Source organism: Zonotrichia leucophrys, chromosome 17 (assembly GCF_028769735.1).
Source record: "Zonotrichia leucophrys gambelii isolate GWCS_2022_RI chromosome 17, RI_Zleu_2.0, whole genome shotgun sequence".
Classification (NCBI taxonomy): Eukaryota; Metazoa; Chordata; class Aves; order Passeriformes; family Passerellidae; genus Zonotrichia; species Zonotrichia leucophrys.
This window is the reverse complement of record NC_088186.1, coordinates 3,571,927-3,591,779: the sequence shown is the minus strand read 5'-3', so window position 1 is coordinate 3,591,779 and position 19,853 is coordinate 3,571,927. Positions and strand designations below refer to the sequence as shown.

Here is a 19,853-nt window from a genome sequence, read left to right as displayed (position 1 = left end):
GTGCCAGCAGGAAGATGCTGCCCATCAAATCTCCCTGCCAGGACATGCCTGCTCTGCCCTGGAGGTTGGTTTGGCACAGGATGTTGTGCCAGGCTCTCCTGGGTGTGATGGGCACAAGCTTTGCTGGCCCAGGGGCACGAGGGCACCAAAGAAATTGTGGGGCAGCAGGGACAGAGAGACCCCAGTGCCCCATGGCTGGCCATGAGGGGGCACAGGACCCTCTGCAGGCACTAAAGCTCTTTGCTGGCCTTGGAAGGAGCCTCCCCCTCCCACACACCCCCAATGCTGGGGGTTCCTGCAGCCACAACCTGTCCCTGCCCTCTGTCCCACAGCAATGCCCTTACCAGGTCCTGCACCCACTGAATCCTGCAAAGAAAGAGGAAAAAAACTCAATGAGGACACACCAGCCTCAGGTCTCCCCACCAGCACCCACCTGATGCCTTTGGGATGAGAAAAACCCTCCCCAAATCTCCCTGGTACCCCCCAGCCCACGGTGCTCACCCCAGCTGGGTGCTGGCACCTCCTGAGGGCTCTGGGGCTGCTTAAACTGGGCCTGTTCTGGGCTGGAGAGGAGGCCACTGGTCCCAGTCCTGTCCCATTGGTCCCAGTCCTGTCCCAGTTGTCCCCAGCCCTGTCCCACTGGTTCCCAGTCCTGTCCCAGTTGTTCCCAGCCCTGTCCCCCAGGTGAGACCCCTCTGAGCCAGGGTTGGCTCTTCCCATGAGCTGGACAAGGGCACAGGTGTGAGGAAAGGCCAAATCATGTACCTGGTCTGCTGAAGAACCTGCAAGAGAAATGGAGGGTAAGGGGTTAATTTCACAGGAACAAACCCCATTTTCTGCTTCTCCTGATGCTCTGAGTGTCTCAGAGCAGCACCAGGGGGTGAAGCTGAAGGCCAAAGCAGAGCTGGGGACACTTGGGTCACTGCTCTGCTCTGAGGGGACTGAACCACACAGGGCCATTCCCTCACTGCCACCAAGTTCTGCATTTCTGTTCCTCCCTCCCTCCAATCCTCACCCAAAATCTTTCCAAAGCCCCCCTGTGACTTCTCCTGCAGCATCACCAGGGATCTGCCCTGGTTGGGCACAGGGGAGTCCCAGCTTGGCCCAGTTCAGACCAAAGACACAAATTTCTGCTGTTTGGGGTCCAGAGAGGAGCTCTCTGTCCATCAGAAATGCTCTCCCTGCTGCAGACCCTCCTGCTTTCACTGCAAAATGAAGAACTGATCAAGATGAGCTTCATCAGTTCATCTTCATCAGCTGGTAAAGAACTTCTCTCTTCAATTCCTACCCACAAGAGCTGGAGATCCCACCCTGCACAGAGCTGCTGGGATTCCCTGCCATCCATGGGATGAACTCTTTGTTTTGGAGAATTTTGGCTGCTTTGTTTGTACTTTAAACCACAAACCAATGTGAATTACAGCCCTGGCAGGTGGGGTGGGAGCATCCTTGTATTCTTTTATGCATTAACAAACATCATTGCTTGATAAAGTGAATTTCTCAGATCACTCAATGAGCTGCTCATGAAATTACTCACCCATCTTGCAGGGAGGAATAATCTCCAAGCATTCCTTGTGAGCACCTGCTCCACATTTGGGGCAAAGATAGCCCTGGTAGAAAGTTCCTCTGTGCCAAAAAAAAAATGTTAAAAAGTCAGAAAATCCTAATCCAGCCTCAGCTTTGAGATTTTTCTTTCTGTGTTTTACTGCAGAAGGTTGTTGCTCACCTCAGGAACATCCTGCAGGCTTTGCAGTTGGTTGTCTTCTCAAATGTGTACATCTGGAAGTTGTGGTGATTTGCATTGGCTTTCTCTGGCTTGATGTTGGACCTGAGGGAAAGGAGCTGGGGGTTATCAGCCTGTGGCACTGCAGTCACAGCCTGGACCACACAGACACCAAATCCAGTGTGGGAGGAGATCAGGGCTTGGGTGTGGAGAGGATTTTGCCCATTACCTTCCCCTGGGACAGGAGTCATGGGTTTTGTTTGAGTTAACCATCAGCCCAAGCCCTGCTGTGCTCAGGTCCAGGTCCTGCAGCACCAACTTCCCTCCCCACCCTGCTCCTGTTCCAGGGTCTGGTGTCCTTCCAGAGAACCACAAAAACTTCTGGGTTGGACATTTTAAATCATCCCATCCCATTCCATTATCCCAGGTCACTCCAAGCCCTGTCCAGCCTGGCCTTGGGCACTTCCAGGGATCCAGGGGCACCCAGAGCTGCTCTGGGCACCTGTGCCAGGGCCTGCCCACCCTCTGGAGAAAGGAAAAGAAGGAATTGGGAAGGATTCCTGCCCAATATCCCATCTCAGTGTCAGAAATGCTTGGCTGGGGATGCTCAGAGAACAGTTCCAAGCTCCAGCCATCCCCCATGAGCTTCCCCAGCCAGAGCTGCTCTGCAGTGCCCTGAGGGCCCAAAACACTTTTCCCCCACTCCTGGCTACTGGACCCAGGGCTAGAGCAGCCACCCGTGCTCACATGGCCATTTCAAACTGCTCCATCCACTTCCTCTTCATCTCCTCAGTCTTGCAGAAGAACTGGAAGCCCTGTTTCCCCTGCAGGTGGATCAGGTAGAAGCCGTAGGACCACTGCAAGAGGAAAGAGAGCTGATCTCCCAGCAGAACACAGCACAGCTCCACTCACACAGCTCAGGCACTGCCCTGAGTGCCTGTCCCTGCCCCCTGAGCTGAGCCATGGCCAAGGACAGCAGGAGGAGGAAGCAGAGCTCCCTGTTTCTCTAACACATCCCAGTTAATGATGCCTGCAGCGCTTTGGGCGCTGTGCACTTGGAGCAGGCAGCATTTCATGGTGGCAGATGAGAGAACCCAGATTCTTCTGCTCCACTGGATCCTCCCCAGCCATTCTGTCTGGGGCTGACAGCAAGTGACAGCCCAGGAGGAGCATCTGAGCTGCCCAGTGCACATATGCTCAGCCTGTCTCACACAAACACACCACCACAGCCACAGGGGTGCTCTGCTTACCATTTTTCCATGGGACTAGGAAGCATAGGAGAGCAAAGTGGAGAGAGATTTCATTAAAACACAAAGCCAGCAGCATTCCCTCAGCAGCTCTTGGCTGTTCTCACCCCCAGTGTCCCTTTATCCCACCTGCTCTCCCCATGGCATGGGAGTGGGTTCAGCTAAAGGAGCTCACTCAAAGCAAGAGCTGGGAGGTTTTTCCTCCATGGCTGCAGAGTGAGCATCAAAGCACAGGGAAATGATGTTCCTTCAGTGCTCTGAGTGCCAATTCTGGCAGCCTGGTGTGCAAAGTTGCCTTTCCAGGCTCCTCCACCCTGCAGCTTGTGGGAGAAAGAACATCCTGGACCTTCCCTCCCTCCTCCCTGCCCTCCTCTCCTGCCCATCTGATGTTTGCTCCCTGACACTGGGCCAGCAAGCAGAGAGCAGCTTCCTCCCTCCTAATTCCAACCATCCCAGCCTCCTCAGGGCTGTTCTGCCAGGACACAGGTCAAGGATCCAGCCCAGCCCCACATTAATAAACATTTCCCAACGCTATTTAAGGCTGCCTTGAAAGTTGAGCATTTATTTTCCAGCTTTTTTTTCCTATTTTAAAAGGCTAATGGGAACATACTACCCTGAAACAGCTCCAAAATGGTCTCCAGAGCTAATCCTTAGTCCACCTACCTTCTTAATGTCCTTGTTATTCATGGGGTCATCAGTCATCTTGTGGAAGAGCAGCTCAATAATTTCCTTCAGCTCATAATTGTATCCTTTCCTCTTGCAGACGATCACCACTTTATCAAATAAAAATAAATACCTGCCCAAAGCAAGCAAATAAACAAGAAAGCCAGTCAAACACATCATTAAAAAATCCAAGGGGAAAGATTTGTAAAGTTCTGAGGAGCTCCCCAGCTCAGCATTCAGTGTTTGCATCTTGCTGTGATTTCACACTGATGCTGGGCTATGGCAGTGAAATTCCAGGCAGTAATAAAAGAAATGAGCTCAGGGGGAGTCATTAGATGAGGGCACATTGAGTTTGGGGACACTGGGGACAGGGGCACTCACTCACCTGTCCTGCTTGGTGTGGTTCACTATGGAGCGCACCTTGAGCTCCCCGTCGATCTTCGGCCTCCCAAACTCCTCCAGCTTCACCTGCTGCGGGAGCAAAGCAGGGCTCAGAGCCTGGAATGCTGCTTTGGGCAGCTGGGAGCCCAGAGCTGGCTGGATTCACCCCCCAGCCCTGCCCAAGCCCCTGGGAGCAGCAGCACCCCCAGCTCAGCACCCCAGGAACCCCCAGAGCTCCAGCACTGGCACCCAGAGCAAGGCCCAGCACTCAAAGCATTTTTGCAAACCCTTCCCCACCTGCAATCAGCTATTTTTCAGAGGTTTCCACAATAATTAAGGATTTTGTCTCTGTTAAATAGCCATCAATTAAAAGTTCATTGTTTCCAAATGAAGTCAAGGCTTAAAGCGCCCAAACCCAGCTCCCCTCCAGGTCTGCTGATGTACAGCAACAGGGCTGAGTGTTTGACACCTCTGCAGTTTGGAAGATGAGTTCTCCTTAAAATATGTGGTTGAAATTTTTGGGATTTGGTGCCTTTTTACATGAGCCCTTCTCCTCCCCTTTCAGTCAATCTCTGTCTTCTTAAAATCAAACGAAAACCTCTTTTTAAATAAAGCCAGATAGGCATCTTGAGGAACTTCTGTGTCCTCCCTACACTGATTGATAATGTGAGAAAAAGCTGAAGAAACATTTTTAGTGTAACACCAGCAAGAGAAGCCACCCTCCATCCCAGCCAAAGCAGTTTTGTGAAGCAGCATCCACCTCTGGGCCATCAGCAAATCATGAGAGAGTCTGAACACATGGGGATCCTTCAGCACATCAGAACAAGTCGTAATTGCCCAAAAAACCCAAATACACAATAATAATAATGAATAAATTAATAATAATTAATTAATTAATAATAATCGAATTAAACTGGGTTCAAGAGGGTTCTTAAACCCAACTGGGTTCAAGAGTATTTTCCAGCTTACCAGGTTTTCTATAGAGCTCTGAAATTCACTTATTTTCTTCAAAGTCTCTTTGTCCCTCTTGACTTCATTGATGTACATGGCCAAGTCCTTAAAAAATAAAAGGGTGAATAGTGATTTTTACTTTACCCAGGAGAACAAACATGAGCCTGGCTCCCTGAATCCCTCAGGAGTCTGAGCAGGACCCCACTGCAGCCTGGGACAGAGGCAGGCAGCTGCTGCAATGTTTTCCATTTCCCAGAAGATGGCAATGCATGAATCCATGGCAATGCAGGAATCCATGGCAGCACAGCGACCCCAAACCCCAAATTTTCATCCATCAAAGACAAGGAAGCATCCCTTCCACTGGAACAACTTCTTGCACCTTTCAGAGTGGATTTGCTGTGCCTGTTTGCTTCTTATCTGCTCCCTCCTTGACCTCAACAACAGCTCTTGTCAGCTTGGATTAAATCTGAGCAGGGGATTTTTTAAGACATCCCCCCTGGGTCAGACCTGGCTCAGCTCCCCAACACAAGGAGGGTTAATCACATCCCATAATCACAGATCTACGTGACAATACTTGTAACATCACCAGGCCAAGGGCTGGCAGGGATGGTGATGAGAAATGACACAACCAAAAGGGTTCTGAAGCAGGGAAACACAATCCCAGCATCAACCAGGACTTGAAACAACAACCTGCAAATGTTGGCTCTGGAATTTCACTGGGAATTCAGTCCTGCATTCTCAAGGCAGAGGATTGGTACCAAAGAAACCCCACTAGAATTTTTTTTTTTTGTGCCCTTTCCTTGCAGAACCAACTATTCCAGCAAAATAAAAGGGAGCTGAATCCCTTTGGGAATGTCACTGCATCCACCCCAGACAGCAGCAATGTCTGCTGCCTGCCAGCACAGCAGACAGAAAGGCTGGACTTGTGATGAAAGGCATCATTTGGAAGTTAAGCTTTGGTTTACAGATCAATTAAAACCAAACTGAATGGCTCCCAAACCCCCCGAGCCCAGCGCGGTCGGAACTGCTCCCACACTCTCCTGGTGATGGGGAGGAGGAGAGAGAAACCTCCCTGATGCTTATCAACATCTTCCTGCAGCAAATGCTGAGTGTGCAGCAGAGCCAGAGCAAACACACATTTATTTTTCAGCAGTGCTGCTGGGTGATGAGGCCACGAGTGGGGTTTAGCTGCTGTCACCAGGCCCAGCGTTCATCTGAGGCCACGGCAGCAGGCTGGGAATGCAACGTCCTTGAAAGCACCTCAGCTCCACAGAGAGCCCCACAGCAGCCCTGCATCCCTGGGCTGGCAGCAGAGTGGCTGGAAAGGTCACCCAGCTTATGTAAGGGCCAGGAAATGCAGCCCTGTTACAAAAGCTGCAGCCCAGGGGTGGAAAACAAAGTGACCACGAGCACAGGGATGGACCCTGAGGTGCTCCCCAGAGCTCCTGCTGACAATGGATCTGCTGTGAGTGTGTGTGTGGGGAGACATAACCCAGCCAGAAAACGTTTGGATCATTCTACAATTTGATTTTTTTTTTTTGGTGCTGATGGTTTTTCTGAGATTTTGGGGGCTCCAGCTTGTTGCCGACATCTTTTCATGAAAAATCCTTTCCTTAGGATTTTTCCTCCTGAGAAGGCCTCGGGAACAAAATGTAAACATTGACTATCTGCTGCTGTGGAATGCAACAGGTGCATCTGGATTGTTCATGTGGTGTTAATTATGGCCAATCAAAGTCCAGCTGGCTCGGACAGAGAGCCGAGCCACAAACCTTTGTTATCATTCTTTCTGTTCTTATCTTAGCTAGCCTTCTGATGAGACCTTTTCTTCTATTCTTTTAGTATAGTTTTAATGTAATATATATCATAAAATAATAAATCAGCCTTCTGAAACATGGAGTCAGATCCTCATCTCTTCCCTCATCCAAGAACCCCTGTGAACACGGTCACATCAGCTAAAAGCTGGAAAAAAACCAACTTGAAGCAAAGCAAAGTGCTGATGCCCAAACTCATCAATTGCTGAAAACACATCTTACCTTGAACAAAATAAAATTTGAAAAAAAGGGGATTAAAGGATTCCCACCCAGCACCTGGCTACCAGCACCCAGGGAAGGCTCCCGTGGCTGCCACACTCCCTGACTCGCTGATTCCTCTGGAGCTCCTCCAAATCCCTCCCAGCAGAAACAAAAGCCGGATCTGGCACAGCCTCTGCACACACAGCAGCAACCAGGGAAAAGTCCTGGCTTGGCAACAAACCCCAGCTCCCCCTCTGCCCCAGGGGGGACAAGAGATCTGCTGTGAGGCCACCACACCAAGTGACAGCCAGTGCACACAGGTGTGGTCACAAGGAGCAGACTTTGCCTTCCCTTGAGCTGGTCCTGGATGGATTTTCCATCCAAATTTTTGTTCCACAGAGCAGAGGGATGCTGAGCTCTGCTGCAGCCCAAAGCCAGCACAGCCCCTTCCCCACTCTCACCCTCCTGTACCTGCATTGCCTCCAGAGCCTCCTTCAGCTGCTGCTTCTCTGGCCTGTCTGAGGAATGGCTGAGCAGCTCCTGAAATAAAAATAAAATAATTAATAAATAACAATAAAAAGAATTAAAAATTATAATAATAAAAATAATAAAATAAAAATTTAATAATAATATATATATAATATATAATATATATAAACATAATATAAAAATAATATAAAATAAAATAAAAATAATATAAATATATATGGTTTAATAATATATATAAAATATATTATGAAAAATAATAAAAATGCAATAAAAATAGAAATAAAAGTAATAAATAATAAATAATGAATAATAAATAATAAAATTTTAATAATAATAAAACAATAACGAATAAAATATATTAATAAAAATTAAATAATACAAGTAAATATAAATTAATAAAAATAAAGGGTTTGGATGTGCTAGGAAAGATGCCCAGACCCTGCTTGCACTGGACAGGGTTTGCCTGAGTGCTGGTAGGGTGGTGACAGGGATGTCAAGGTGGCTGCAGGAATTCCAAGGGTGACTGGAGGGATGCCAGGGAGGTGCCAGGGATGCCCAAGCTGTGGCTGCAGGACAGGGAACACACCATGGGCTGGTGCTTGAGAGATCTGTTACATGGAGCTGACTGGAGGAATTTCACACATAATCAGATTATATGCAAGCTTATTTTATATTCATTAAGTGCCTCTCGTGGGTAGCAAGTGCAGAATTACCCTGGGTCATTGTACTTGAGGAGACAGCACAAATATTATGTCGTGTTAAGTAGCTCTAGTAATTATTTTATTTGAAGGGGTATAAAGATCCCAACCCTTGCTCTGCATTTGGCAATGATTCACCCTCCACTGACAGAGGTGAAAGATGCTACAGCAGAGAGAGAAGTGCCAGTGCTGAAAAACTTACTTTTAACAGGAGGTGATACTTCAAAACCCTTTGCATTGGAACCACCAGCAGATCTTGCAATTTGAATTTCCCATCCTGGACCTTTAGTGTGCATTCCTAGGAAGGAGATCAATAAATAAGCAGTGAGAAAACAACAGCTTCACACCTAAAATAATGTTTTCAGAGATTAAAATAAGTCTCTGAAGTCCTGAGAATGTTTGTTTGGCTCCTGTAAGCTCAGTTCTGATGGCCACAGACCTTGCAGCCACCCAGCCAGGGCTGGGCTCCCACCACAGAGGTCATCAAGGGATTAATTCCAAGGGCTGGACCCTCAATTCCAGCCACTGCCATGCAAATGAGCCACTCCAGCCTAATGAGATGGTGCTCATTAGGGCACTGCATGAATGCTCTCAGACCAGGGGAAATGTCAAATGAAACCCATCTGCCTCAGGCACCTCCTCTCTGGGCCAAGCTGATCTGTGAGGGGCTGGCACTGAGCATGCAGCCTGTGCTCTGCAGTCACTGATGAGCATTAACTCATTAAGATGAGCTAATTGTGCTTGCAGGAAGTTTTGCCACCATTACCTTTGCCCAGACCCATTTTCACCTGACTTGACAGAGCTGCCACAAGGGAGGGAGAGACAGCAAAATCAGGGAGCAAAGGATGCTCCAGCCTTGATGTGAGACACAGAGAGCACATTTTACACAATTCCTAACTGCAGTTTTAGCCCTGGATTGGGTTCACACAGCGAATCAAAGCACATTTGCAGAAGGTGAGGTAACGTGCACAGACAGCCTGGCAAATTCTGATTAGCATCAAGAGCAAAGCAGGAATCAGAGCTGGGTGAAAACAGCAGCTCAAACAATGCAGCCCTTCTGGGGCTCCTTTGATTCCCTTCATGTCTGGATCACACTGAGGGGGTCAGAGCAGGAATTCTGGTGTCTGCCTGGGGATTTGGGTTTGCCTCTGATGGTCCCAAATGCTGGAAAACCATGTGGCTCCTGTTTTGGGGATGCTCAGTTGTTTGCACAACTCACAGCCAGTCCCACTCAAATAAAGTCACTGGTTTAACTTGGATACACTTGTGGAGTGTAACTACCTTATATCCACAAAGTAAATTCATAATTACTGTTACTATTCTTGTTACCAACTATTTCCGAACTACATTATAATACATTTTAGGTGTTAAATACATTATAAGTGTTTCTTGGCCTATCAGCTTTAGCCACACCATGCTGTAAATGCCTTAAAAGACAATTATCTGAAATTACCCCTGGTGGGTCCCACTCCAGTGCATCTTTCACAGTTCTATTTCTCCAAAGTATCCAGTTTTATTTGCAAGGCCACCCTTTGGAACTTTTTTCTGGTTCCATTCCTCTCTCAGCAATGTCTGTCCCATTCCAGGGCATTTCTAAGTCAGCACAAAGTCTGCATACAGATGTGAGGTTTCTGTCAGGCTTTGAGAATTCTCTACAAATCCATTTCCCCCAAATGAGGGTGTGGAGTGTCCCAGGAGCAGGTCAGTCCTCGTGGCAGTGTTGCAGAAGGACAGAGCAGAGCCAGTGCCACCAGCTCAGTGTGACAGACAGGCCACACACACTGCCCCGACCTTTCAGAATTTCAAAATTTAATTACACCTCCAAATCCATAAAAATTGCTTTTTAAAATAAACCTCTTGTTATTAATTTTCAATCCCAGAGAGCAGTTGGATGCAGGGTGCTTTGTTGGGAGGAAGGACAGAGTGAGGGTCTGGTGAGGAGAAAAGGGAAAAACGAGGGGTCAGGACAGCACAACCCCCAGCTTTGCCCCCTCTGTGGCAGCACAAACACACTCTGACACCCCTTCTTCTCTTTTGGTCAATCAAACATTCCCCAAGCACCGTGCTCAGCTCCAGCAGGTCCTTCCCAAAGCTGTGACAGGGCTGGGGACAGCCCTCAGCCCCCTGCTCACCTCCACCTTCTGCCTGACGTCCTCCCGGTTGGCAAGGAGGTGGTTCAGGGTGTTCTGGGCATATTCCATGTGGCTGCAGTACTTGCCATAAATCAGCAGCCTGGAGGGGAGGAAAATCACAGGTTTAACTGGAAATGCTGGCAGTTATAAGCTGTTATAAAAGATATATAAATGTGTGTACAGCAAAAGGTGAGGCAAACAGCTATTCCCCCTTTTCACTGCTTAGCAAAAGATAAACACTCTTTTATTGTGTGGCTTTTTGACATTTAGATTTTCAATGTTTGAACATTTGGAAGCTTCCAGAGCCTATGGAGGTGATGCAGCTCATGATGAACAGAAGGGGCTGGGTGGCCAGAGCAGAGGAGCCTGGTTTGGGAGGGGTAGATGAGATAGGGGGATGAAATTCTTTCTTGTGAAAGTGGTGAGGAGCTGTCAGAAGTTCCTCAGAGAGTTCCTGGAATTATCCAAAGCCAGGCTGGATGGGGCTTGGAGCAACCTGGGATGGTGGAAGCTGTCCCTGCCCATGGCAGGGGGTGAGATGGGATCAATTTTAAGGTCCCTTCCAACCCAAAACCTTTCAGTGATTCTACGATGGTTCCATGTCACATTTTAGAATCACATCTTCTTGAAAGAGCCACAGGGACCTAGAGATCAAGAGCCTGGGTAATTGGGAAAAGAATGTTCTCACAGCCCTGGGAAACACAGAGGAGCTCTGCATGGACACCCTGGGCTATAAATTTAAACCCTGACAAAAAAGAGCAGTTTTGTCATGGATTCCCCCTTTTCCCTCATTAATCCTGCCTGACAGGGTTGGGTTTTCTCCCCCTTTCTGGCTGTTAACTGTGCTGCTGCTGCTAAGACACATCTTCCATCACAACCTGCACCTCATCCATTATCTGGGGGCCTCATCTCTCAATGGAGATGACCTGGGAACCACTGACCCAGGTGCTCCATAAACATGGGACATTCACACCCTGCAGGGAAGAGAATAAAGAGATTTATGGAGCCACAGCCACTAAAGATTATTCTTCCACCTTTTCCCCCTGACAATTTCTGCACAGGCACAATAATATGCACCTTGCCAGCACGGGGAGAGCTTCAAAAAAGCTTCAGGAGCATAAATTCAAACCTGTGGCTTCCACAGGAAGAGATTTACAAACTATTTCCTTAAAAAAGGCCCCTGCAAAGCCAAGGAGTGATGCATCATCTTGCCAGAATGTCTCTAAGGGTGTGGAGGAGTTATTTGTCATGGACAGATCTGATGGAGGAAGGTCTCATATTCAGGGACCAAGAGGGGACTCTGGAGGTCCATGTTCCCTTCCTGGTGGGGCAACACTGTCTCCCCAGTGAGTTCACCTTCTCCTCCTCCTGCACTGAAATTCCCTTGCTATAAAATGTGGTATTCCTGAATTTCCTGATTCCCTTCCTGGTGGATCAACACTGTCTCCCCAGTGAGTTCACCTCCTCCTCATTCTGCAGTGAAATTCCCCTGCTGTAAAATGTGTTATTCCTGACTTTCCTGATGGAGGAAAGGACTCTGCCTGTTTACATCAGCTTGCTCCAAACCCTTTATCCCCAAAAGTCTGCTTTTAGGGACTTCTCCAAGGCAAAACCCCCTGGAGCAGCAGTTTCCCACAGCACTGATGTCCCCTAAAATCCCCATGGACTGAGGAGAGCTTCAGATCCACCATCACCACCTCACAGCTGCTTTTTCTCCTTCCCTCAACTCTTTCCAAAGCTTTCAGGTCCTACTGGAAGTTGTTCGCAAGCTCCCTTAGGAAGGGGGGCAGCTGCTTCACCCACCTGCAAGGAACTCCCCAGCTCCAAGCATTCCACCAGCATGTTAACAAGAAAACATTGATTTAATGGCTCAAACCCAGCCTTGTGCTCCTGCCTGGGCATCAGTGTCACCTCCAGAACCCCTCCTGTGTCCCCTCCCTGCTCCCTGTGCCCACAGCTCTGCCCCAGGCATGGCACTGCATGCATGAGGCTGAGCCAGGAATCAGGAGATCAAAATCACCTGAGTGAGTTTTATGAGTGTTTAGAAATTATTTGCATTCCTCTTTGGAATATTTTTGTAATTTAACCCAGGAAAAAAAAGCCCTTTATAACGAGAGGCCCCCAGAATGATGGAAGATGTGACCTCACGGTGTGTTATTAATGCAGATGGTATTTCTGGAGTTATTGACTTCTGAATGGCATTTCTGTGTCTAGACACTGGTTTAATCACAGTGAAATAACAGCCTGGCACCGTTCCACAATGAATCACCCTTTGATTAGTATTAAGGATATTAAAGGCTTTTATCAACCTTATCTCTGCATGCTGGGGTGCTCCTGGCTTGCAGCTGCCAAAAGCCAGGATTGATTCTGTTTGTGAAAGAAACTTTTACATTTATTCATCGTGCAGAAGGTGCAGGATGAGCTCTGTGCCAAAAATGAGATTCTTTGAGGGTGAGGAATCACTTTGATCAGAGCAGGGCTGATCTCCCCTGCACAGGAATCACCCCACCACATCACAGCCCTTGCAGAGACCACACAAAACCCCTGGAGGTTTTGCTCCATTCCAGCTCATCTTGGTCCCCACAATCACATTGGGTATTCAGTCTCCTACAGGATGCTGAGCTCAAGGAAAATCCAGGGGTTTGCAGGAGCAGGGATCCAAGGGAGCCTGGTGGTCACAGGGGAGGTGTCCCAGCCTCTGCCCTGGGTGACCTGAACCTGTGGCTGAGTTTTGCTGCTCAATGTCAGCTCTCAGTGATGTTTCAGCTTCCTCAAACCATTTTGCTGTGGAGGATGCAAACCTGGGCTGCTGTGAAAGGCTTTTCTGGAATCACAGAATTATTAAGGTGGAAAAAGATCTCTGAGTCCAACCATTAACTCAGCACTGCCACTAAACCAAGGCCCTAAACACCACAGCCACACAATTTTTGGACAATTCCAGGGATTGTGACCCCATCACCACCCTGGGCAGCCTGTTCCAGTGAAGAAATTTTCACTAATATCCATTCAAAACCTCCCCTGGTGGAACTTGAGGCTATTTCTTCTTGTCCTGTTGTCACCTGGAAGAAAAGACAGATCCCCACCTGGCTCCAACCTCCTTTCATGCTGTAGTAGAGAGTGAGAAGGCAGAGAGTAACAAAAACTGTGTTTAAATCTCCCAAAATAACCCAAATCTGCTCAAACTGGAGCTGCCTGAAGCCTGGCATTCCTTTACCTCTCTTTGAACTCCAGGAACACTTTTGCCAGGCTGCTTCCTCCAGACATCATCGAGACATCAATGGCTCTCAGGAAGCTGAAGTGCACTTTAATGAGGTCCTAAAACCAAGCAACAGCCAACACTTTACACACATTCAAAGCAGGTGGGCAAACAGAGCCCAGAGAAATGCACATTCCCTCCTCCACCAGGCAGGGGTTTCCCTCTTTCAGGTGTTTGTAAAGAAAGTTGTTCTAGTGAGGGGCCTGGAGGACAGGGGTGTAATTCCAGCAGGGAGAAATGCCCCAGGGAGGGGAGGGAGGAGGATTTGGGATGGAAGAAATGGAGGAGATGAGGTTTTGAGAAATACCCCAGGGTGGAGAGGGAGGAGGATTTGGGATGGCAGGAGTGGAGGAGATGAGGTTTTGACCAAGACCCTGTGCAAACCACAGCAGAAATAAATCCCTTCATCACCCTGTGCCCAAACCAGCTAAAACCCAGAGCCCCAGCCCTGAAACATCCACTAGATAGAATTGTTTTATTTCCTACAGTTCATATATTCCTCACCTCCAAAACTGAGTGTTAAAGATTGTCTCCCAAAGCACTTTAAGCTCCACAGCACACGAAAGGCTGGAGCTCTCCAAGTGAATGCACAAATCTAACAGGAAATCAGAAAACCTCCTCCTAAGCAGGGAGAGGGCTGAGCTGCTGTGAAAAGAACAAATATTTGAGGCACAATGCCCACGTTGTTACCTCCAAATTGATAAAAATAGCTTCCATGTCTTGGGGAGTCAGTACCAGCCTCAGGGGGTTCATGTAGTTCTGCAAGAGAGAAATGGAAAAGGGGTTGAGGTGCTGGAGAGCAGGGAATGAGGCTGTGCAAGGGATTTATTTTTATTTTATTTATTATTTATTTTTAATTTCTGCTTCACCAGCTGAGTTCACCTGGGTGGATTTTGATGAGCTTAAGCACTTGCAAAGGCAGAGGATGAGCAGGGATGGGAGTGGGAGGCAGGAATTCCATGAGTGCACCATCCCTGAGCTCCCACAGCGCTTCCAAGGGTAGGAAAGTGCCAGACCCCCACCCATGGGTGCCCACAGCCCCCTCCCCTGCTAAAGCTGCAGCAGGGAGGGTGAAATGCACTCTGCAGCCCTTGGCTGCACTGAAGCATCTCCCCAGCCCTTTATCTCCCTGGAATTCTGCCCTTGGGAAGGCAGCAATGATGTGATTACATGGGCAATGCCTTTCTGAACAAATACATATTAATAACATCTACTGTTCTGTTGTGACTTGGAGCTGCAAAAAACCCCAAACACAACAACCCACGAGGGGAAATTCCACCCATGACACCACCAGGACCTGCAAAGCTTTAATTGATATGAAAGCAATAATTTAACTCTTCATTCTCCTGAACCAGATGGCTGTGGCTGTTTCCAAGGAAGAAGGATTCCTTGGAAACATAAATGACAAATATATTGGGGCATTTTCCTGGAAAATGGGAAATGTTCTTCCATTTTTTTCCAGTTTTGCTCACAGCTTCTTCGGGGGAACTTTCAGCAGACAGACAGAGGGAAAGAATGGCAAAAGGGGAGGAAACAAAAGCATCAGGGTGATTAGAATTGGCAGCTTGATTTTCATTATTGTTCTTCCTTCCTGCTGCTTTCCTGGGAGCAGGAACCACCTCCAGGCTCCATCCATTGCTGAGGTGTTCCCTTCCATTTGTTTTTAAAAGAAAAGGAGCCACAATAATTCATCAAAACCAATTAAACCCCCACGAATTTAGGCAGCAGAACGTTCCTTTTAATCCAATTAGCTTCAATGGCAAACCAGCACAGCCTCAGCACTCGGAATAAAGGAATTATTCCGTGGCAATCAGAGTGATAAGAGATATCTGCAAACACAGCTCTTATCAGCAAACCCGGCCTGGCTGAGCCAGGAGTGGGAGATTCTCACCCCAGGATGGGGGGACACAGCAGGAAGGTTTTCAGCCTGGTTCTAATCTGCAGCAATCACAATAAAAGATGCTGGTTTTGCCTCCTGCACATTTCTGCTTGTTAAGATTTTGTGGATTCCCCTCCTCTCCCATTTTCCTCCATCCTGCCCCTCGCATCTCCCAGTTTTGGGAGCAAGAACCAACTCAGCACAATTGATGTGGGATCCAGGGCTGCAGGGCTCAGCTCTCACCTTTTCTATATCTTCAAGGGTTTTGTAGTATTTGGCCTCAGTTTCTTGGATTTCTAGCAAACAGCAATTCCTTTTGTCATCTTCTGTCATTCCCATTTTCTAGAGGAAGGAAAAATAATTCATGGTCAGATGGTCCTAAGGGCGGTCCAGCAACCTGGTGGGGCTCCAGTTACAGCAACCAAGCACAAATTTGCAAAATCAGGAGAGAACCACTACTGGTTTATGCTAAAGGGAACTCTTTTTATCCCAAAAATATAAGGAGGAACCCTGGCTGTGTTATTAAATATGCTTCAACATGGAAAAACTGCATTTTTTGCATTTATTACAGCCACACCACCAAAGACTATCAGTTAAAGAAGAATAATATGAGGTAAAAGCTGATTTTTTTCCCTTTTTATTTTTTTTTTTATTGCTTAAGATGAAACTCACAACAGATACTAAGTGAGTCACAAATAATACATCAGACTCATACAAATCCCTGGCCAGGGTTGCCAATTCTCCTGATTTTAGGTCAAATCTGATAAAATGTGCTTTTCCCAAAGCCCCAGCTCTGTAAAGCTGGGCCCACGTGTTGGGAGCTGCTGCACTTGGCAGGGCAGAATGTGAATTTGGGAGGGAGTTCAGTTCTGGGGCTTTATGGATCATGCACAGGAAAAGAGCCCCTCTGTCCACCCCTCAGGACTCACAGCTGCATGAAACCCCAGATTTTAATCAATTCCTCTTACCTGCATGTATCTAATCTGAAGCATGCAGAAATACAAGAAGCCATTAGCATCACACACTTGCTGTTGCAACACGTTACCCAAAAACTGCTCAATTTTTGGGGCAGTTATATTAAAAATAGGCTATTTTGCTCAGGGAAGTGAAAGGGAGTCACAGCTCTCAACTGCTCAGCAGAAAGCATAAAATAATGTTGGGGGTCAGTGAAAAATTGCCAATTCCACTGACCTTAATCCTTTATTACCTGGCTGCTGGAGCTTTCCCCCATTTTTTCCCATTTATGCAAGAAATTCCTACCAAAACCTTCCCCTGGGCCAAGTAACTTTTGCAACTGGTGGCAAAAACCACTGGAGCTGTGCTGCCTTCAGATCCAAGCACTTTGGCAGGATCAGGGGGAATATTTTGGGCCCAACTCATTGATCCAGAGGGGTTTTGGTGTGCAGGGAGCTCCTGCACACCATGGAATGAGGGGTTTGTGATCTTTGAGGAACCAGAGCGCATCCATGGATGCAGCCCTGCATTCCCAGGCTCCAGCCCCTCCAGGGATTGAACTGATCACTGAATTTGTCCATTGATCCTGCTTTGTTCCAGGGAGGGGTGAAAAAGGGGAGAATAATTAGAGGCTGAACAAAGCCTGGGGGAGGCAGATATTGGAGGGAGGGGAGGAAATTTGGAAGGTCACAGGTAAGGAGGTGGCTGTGGGCACCGTGGGGAGGTGCAAGGGCCACCAACACCTCCTTGGCTCATCCATGGAGTGTGATATTTGCTCCGGAGCCCTTGGAGATATCCATGATGCTGTCCATGCCTCACACTCAGGCTTGTTAGATGTGACAAATGGGCTGTCCCCAGTGCCACACTGGTCCCTGCTGCCCCAGAAAGCTCCACTGTAAATATCTTCCTGCTCCAGAGAGGAGCAGCAGGCACAGACAGCTGCTGGATCCCTGACACACAGATCTGTCACCCTGCACTAAAAATACCAGTGGCACCTCTGGCTGACGGAGCAGGCTGGAGTGACACAGCCTCAGCAGCAGCAGCAAAATCCTATTTTTAGTTTCTCTTTTAGGGCTTATTAGGTCTCCCTTTCCCCTCCTTCCTCCCCACCTCCTGCAGATGACAGGCTGGGCTGGGAAACTCCTCATAGAACCCCTGTGGGCTGGTGCCATCCCAGTTTGGAGGAGCGACTCAGCAATTCCCTTCCCTGCAGCATCACCTGCCAGTGGCAGGGAGTTATTTCCATCCTGGAGCCCCCTCCCTGCCCCTCCCAGCGAGGTGCAGCTGTGAGAACACAGCTGGGCTGTTACCATGGGCTGCTGCACCTCCACTCTGATGATATCCTCGTAGATATCATCGCCCTCATCCTCGCAGGGCACGCAGTCGTAGATGTCCTCCCCCAGGTCATGTTCGCTGCAAGGAGAAGGAAAAAGAGTCAGGGATAACACCCAGGGGATTTCACTGGCACTTCAGCAGCACCAAGGAGGGAGGAGAAAGCAAGAAAATCCTGTGGGAATTCAGGCCCTGCTCTGTTTTTCCCGGATTAGTGCCTGCTGCACATTTCTTTCCGCTGGCTGGAGGCTGGAAAAGGCAGAACGCTGCTGGACACGAGCAGGGATCACAGCCAGGAATGGCTCTGTGCCTGTGCCAGGCTCTGTGCCTGTGCCAGGCTCTGTGCCCACCATGCCCACAGCACCACGGGCTGCCAGCTCTCCCCTGCAGAGCCTTTTGCTCAGCACTAATGGGCCCACTGAGATGGATCTGCCAGCCAAGAGCCCAGAGGGGCCATCTGAGCCACCAGAGCCACCAGCTCCAGCTCCACCTGCCCCAAGGGTGCCCACAACCTCCCCTTCAGCTCCTCTTCAGGACCAGGACAGGTCTTGCCTCAGTGACTTTGTATAATGCTCAGAGAATTCACTTTAAGGTTGGATTTTGGTCTGCTTAATGCTCTGCATTCACTCTTGATCTGATTTTGCTTTTCCTCACTGAAACATTTCTTTGTGCCAAAAAACCATCCCCATCCCCCAGCCAGGGCTGCAAACTGCTGTAGGAGCCCAGATTCACTCCAAGCAGGAGCAGATATTACATTAAACACTCAAACAATGTCTCTGAGCAGCAGGAGAAGCATCCCCGCCCTGATGAGCCAACCCTGGGCTGTGCAGGACCCACAGCAACAGCAGGACCCAGCCCTGGCCATTCAATCCAGGTTTAAACACTCTGCATCCCCTATCTGAGTGATGACCAACTCCTACAAAGCCCAATCCCTGTCCTGATGGGTAACTGGGTGATTTTTAATCCAGCATTTCCCAGAGGAGCAGGAGGCTCTCCTGACCACCACAAAACAACCTGCTCGATGGGCAGGGGCCAATAACAACATTTACAGCAGGGAGAAATTAGGCAGCAAAATTTTGAGGACCAGCCCCACCCCTCTGGAGCTGCCCCTGCATTCCCAGGCTTCAAAGGCATCCCAGAGCTGTAGAGCCCAGTTTGTGCAAAAGGTGATGCTGTTCAGTAATTAATTATCATCTGAGCCTCCACACCCCTCCCTGGGGCTCCCCAGCCTCGGAATACTTTTGAAAATTCAGCCCATATTAAATACCAATTAACAGTAATAATTCCAGTGCTTAGATCTACAGGTGCTGGCTGCTAACAGCTCCCACTGAAGTCAATCCCACAGGATCAGGACAGTGTGAAATGCTGGAATATCAAACAGTGCTCGCATATTTTACGAGCTGTGCCTTTCAACAGGGGCATTAATTACACACAAATAAATTTAGGTGTAAAGCTGTGCTCCAAGTGTGACACTCAACATCTCTCTATTACATATCAGGGAGCAGCAGAGCACATCTGCCTGCAAAACCAGGCTGCTTAAATACGGCCCTTTCTATTTATACAAGCAGATTTATTCAATAAAAGTTTGGGGATTTTAAATAAATACACTGGCATGATGTATCCATCCCATTCTTCCCGGGTGATGCATTGCAGCTGCTGCAATAATGCCCACTAATAGCTGGTGATCCATCTTCCCCCTCCCAGGCATCACTGTTATTATCTGCACCAATATTTATATTCTCAGCTCTGCTCCTCTTCCAGAGCCAGTCACTCCCAGCTCCTGATGAATCTCCCTGCCCACACCTCTCTTGGGTTGCTGGCTGCCTCTCCACACATCATTTCCATGGCTGGAAGGGTTTTGGGAATGTGTGGTTGGGGTAATGGCACGGGCAGGAGCCCAGCAGGGTGTGGAAATGATGCCTTGGGAAGGCTGAGATAGAGCAGAGGCTGCGCAGAGTTAAAGAATAAAGCAGGGATTTATTACAACGATCTCCTCAAGGGATGCACCTTGGGCAGCACAAGAGCCCAGCCAGGGCTGCACCCAAGATGAACCAAAATGGGCACAAAATGAACCCAAGATGAACCAAAATGGTCACAAAATGCTCAACCGGGCACGGGGTCTCTTCCTTTGATCAGTTC

At 48.4% G+C, this 19,853-nt stretch overlaps 1 protein-coding gene across 5 annotated transcripts in view; it reads right to left on the bottom strand.

Annotated features, from left to right (window-relative positions):
• VAV2 (vav guanine nucleotide exchange factor 2) overlaps positions 1-19,853 on the bottom strand; it is a 128,007-nt gene that overhangs the window by 9,894 nt on the left and 98,260 nt on the right. For 3 of the 5 annotated variants that reach the window (XM_064727476.1, XM_064727480.1, XM_064727478.1), the window contains exons 5-20: positions 17,693-17,795; positions 15,672-15,770; positions 14,240-14,308; positions 13,508-13,608; positions 10,294-10,393; positions 8,364-8,459; positions 7,446-7,514; positions 4,981-5,067; positions 4,016-4,101; positions 3,631-3,763; positions 2,971-2,985; positions 2,468-2,577; positions 1,724-1,825; positions 1,535-1,623; positions 766-782; positions 345-366 (exon numbers count right to left, since the gene is read on the bottom strand). In XM_064727476.1, the coding sequence (XP_064583546.1) occupies positions 345-366; positions 766-782; positions 1,535-1,623; positions 1,724-1,825; positions 2,468-2,577; positions 2,971-2,985; positions 3,631-3,763; positions 4,016-4,101; positions 4,981-5,067; positions 7,446-7,514; positions 8,364-8,459; positions 10,294-10,393; positions 13,508-13,608; positions 14,240-14,308; positions 15,672-15,770; positions 17,693-17,795 (1,298 nt within the window). The remainder of the gene's footprint in view (positions 1-344; positions 367-765; positions 783-1,534; positions 1,624-1,723; positions 1,826-2,467; positions 2,578-2,970; positions 2,986-3,630; positions 3,764-4,015; positions 4,102-4,980; positions 5,068-7,445; positions 7,515-8,363; positions 8,460-10,293; positions 10,394-13,507; positions 13,609-14,239; positions 14,309-15,671; positions 15,771-17,692; positions 17,796-19,853) is intronic. The other 2 variants (XM_064727477.1, XM_064727479.1) reach the window with 1 other exon arrangement.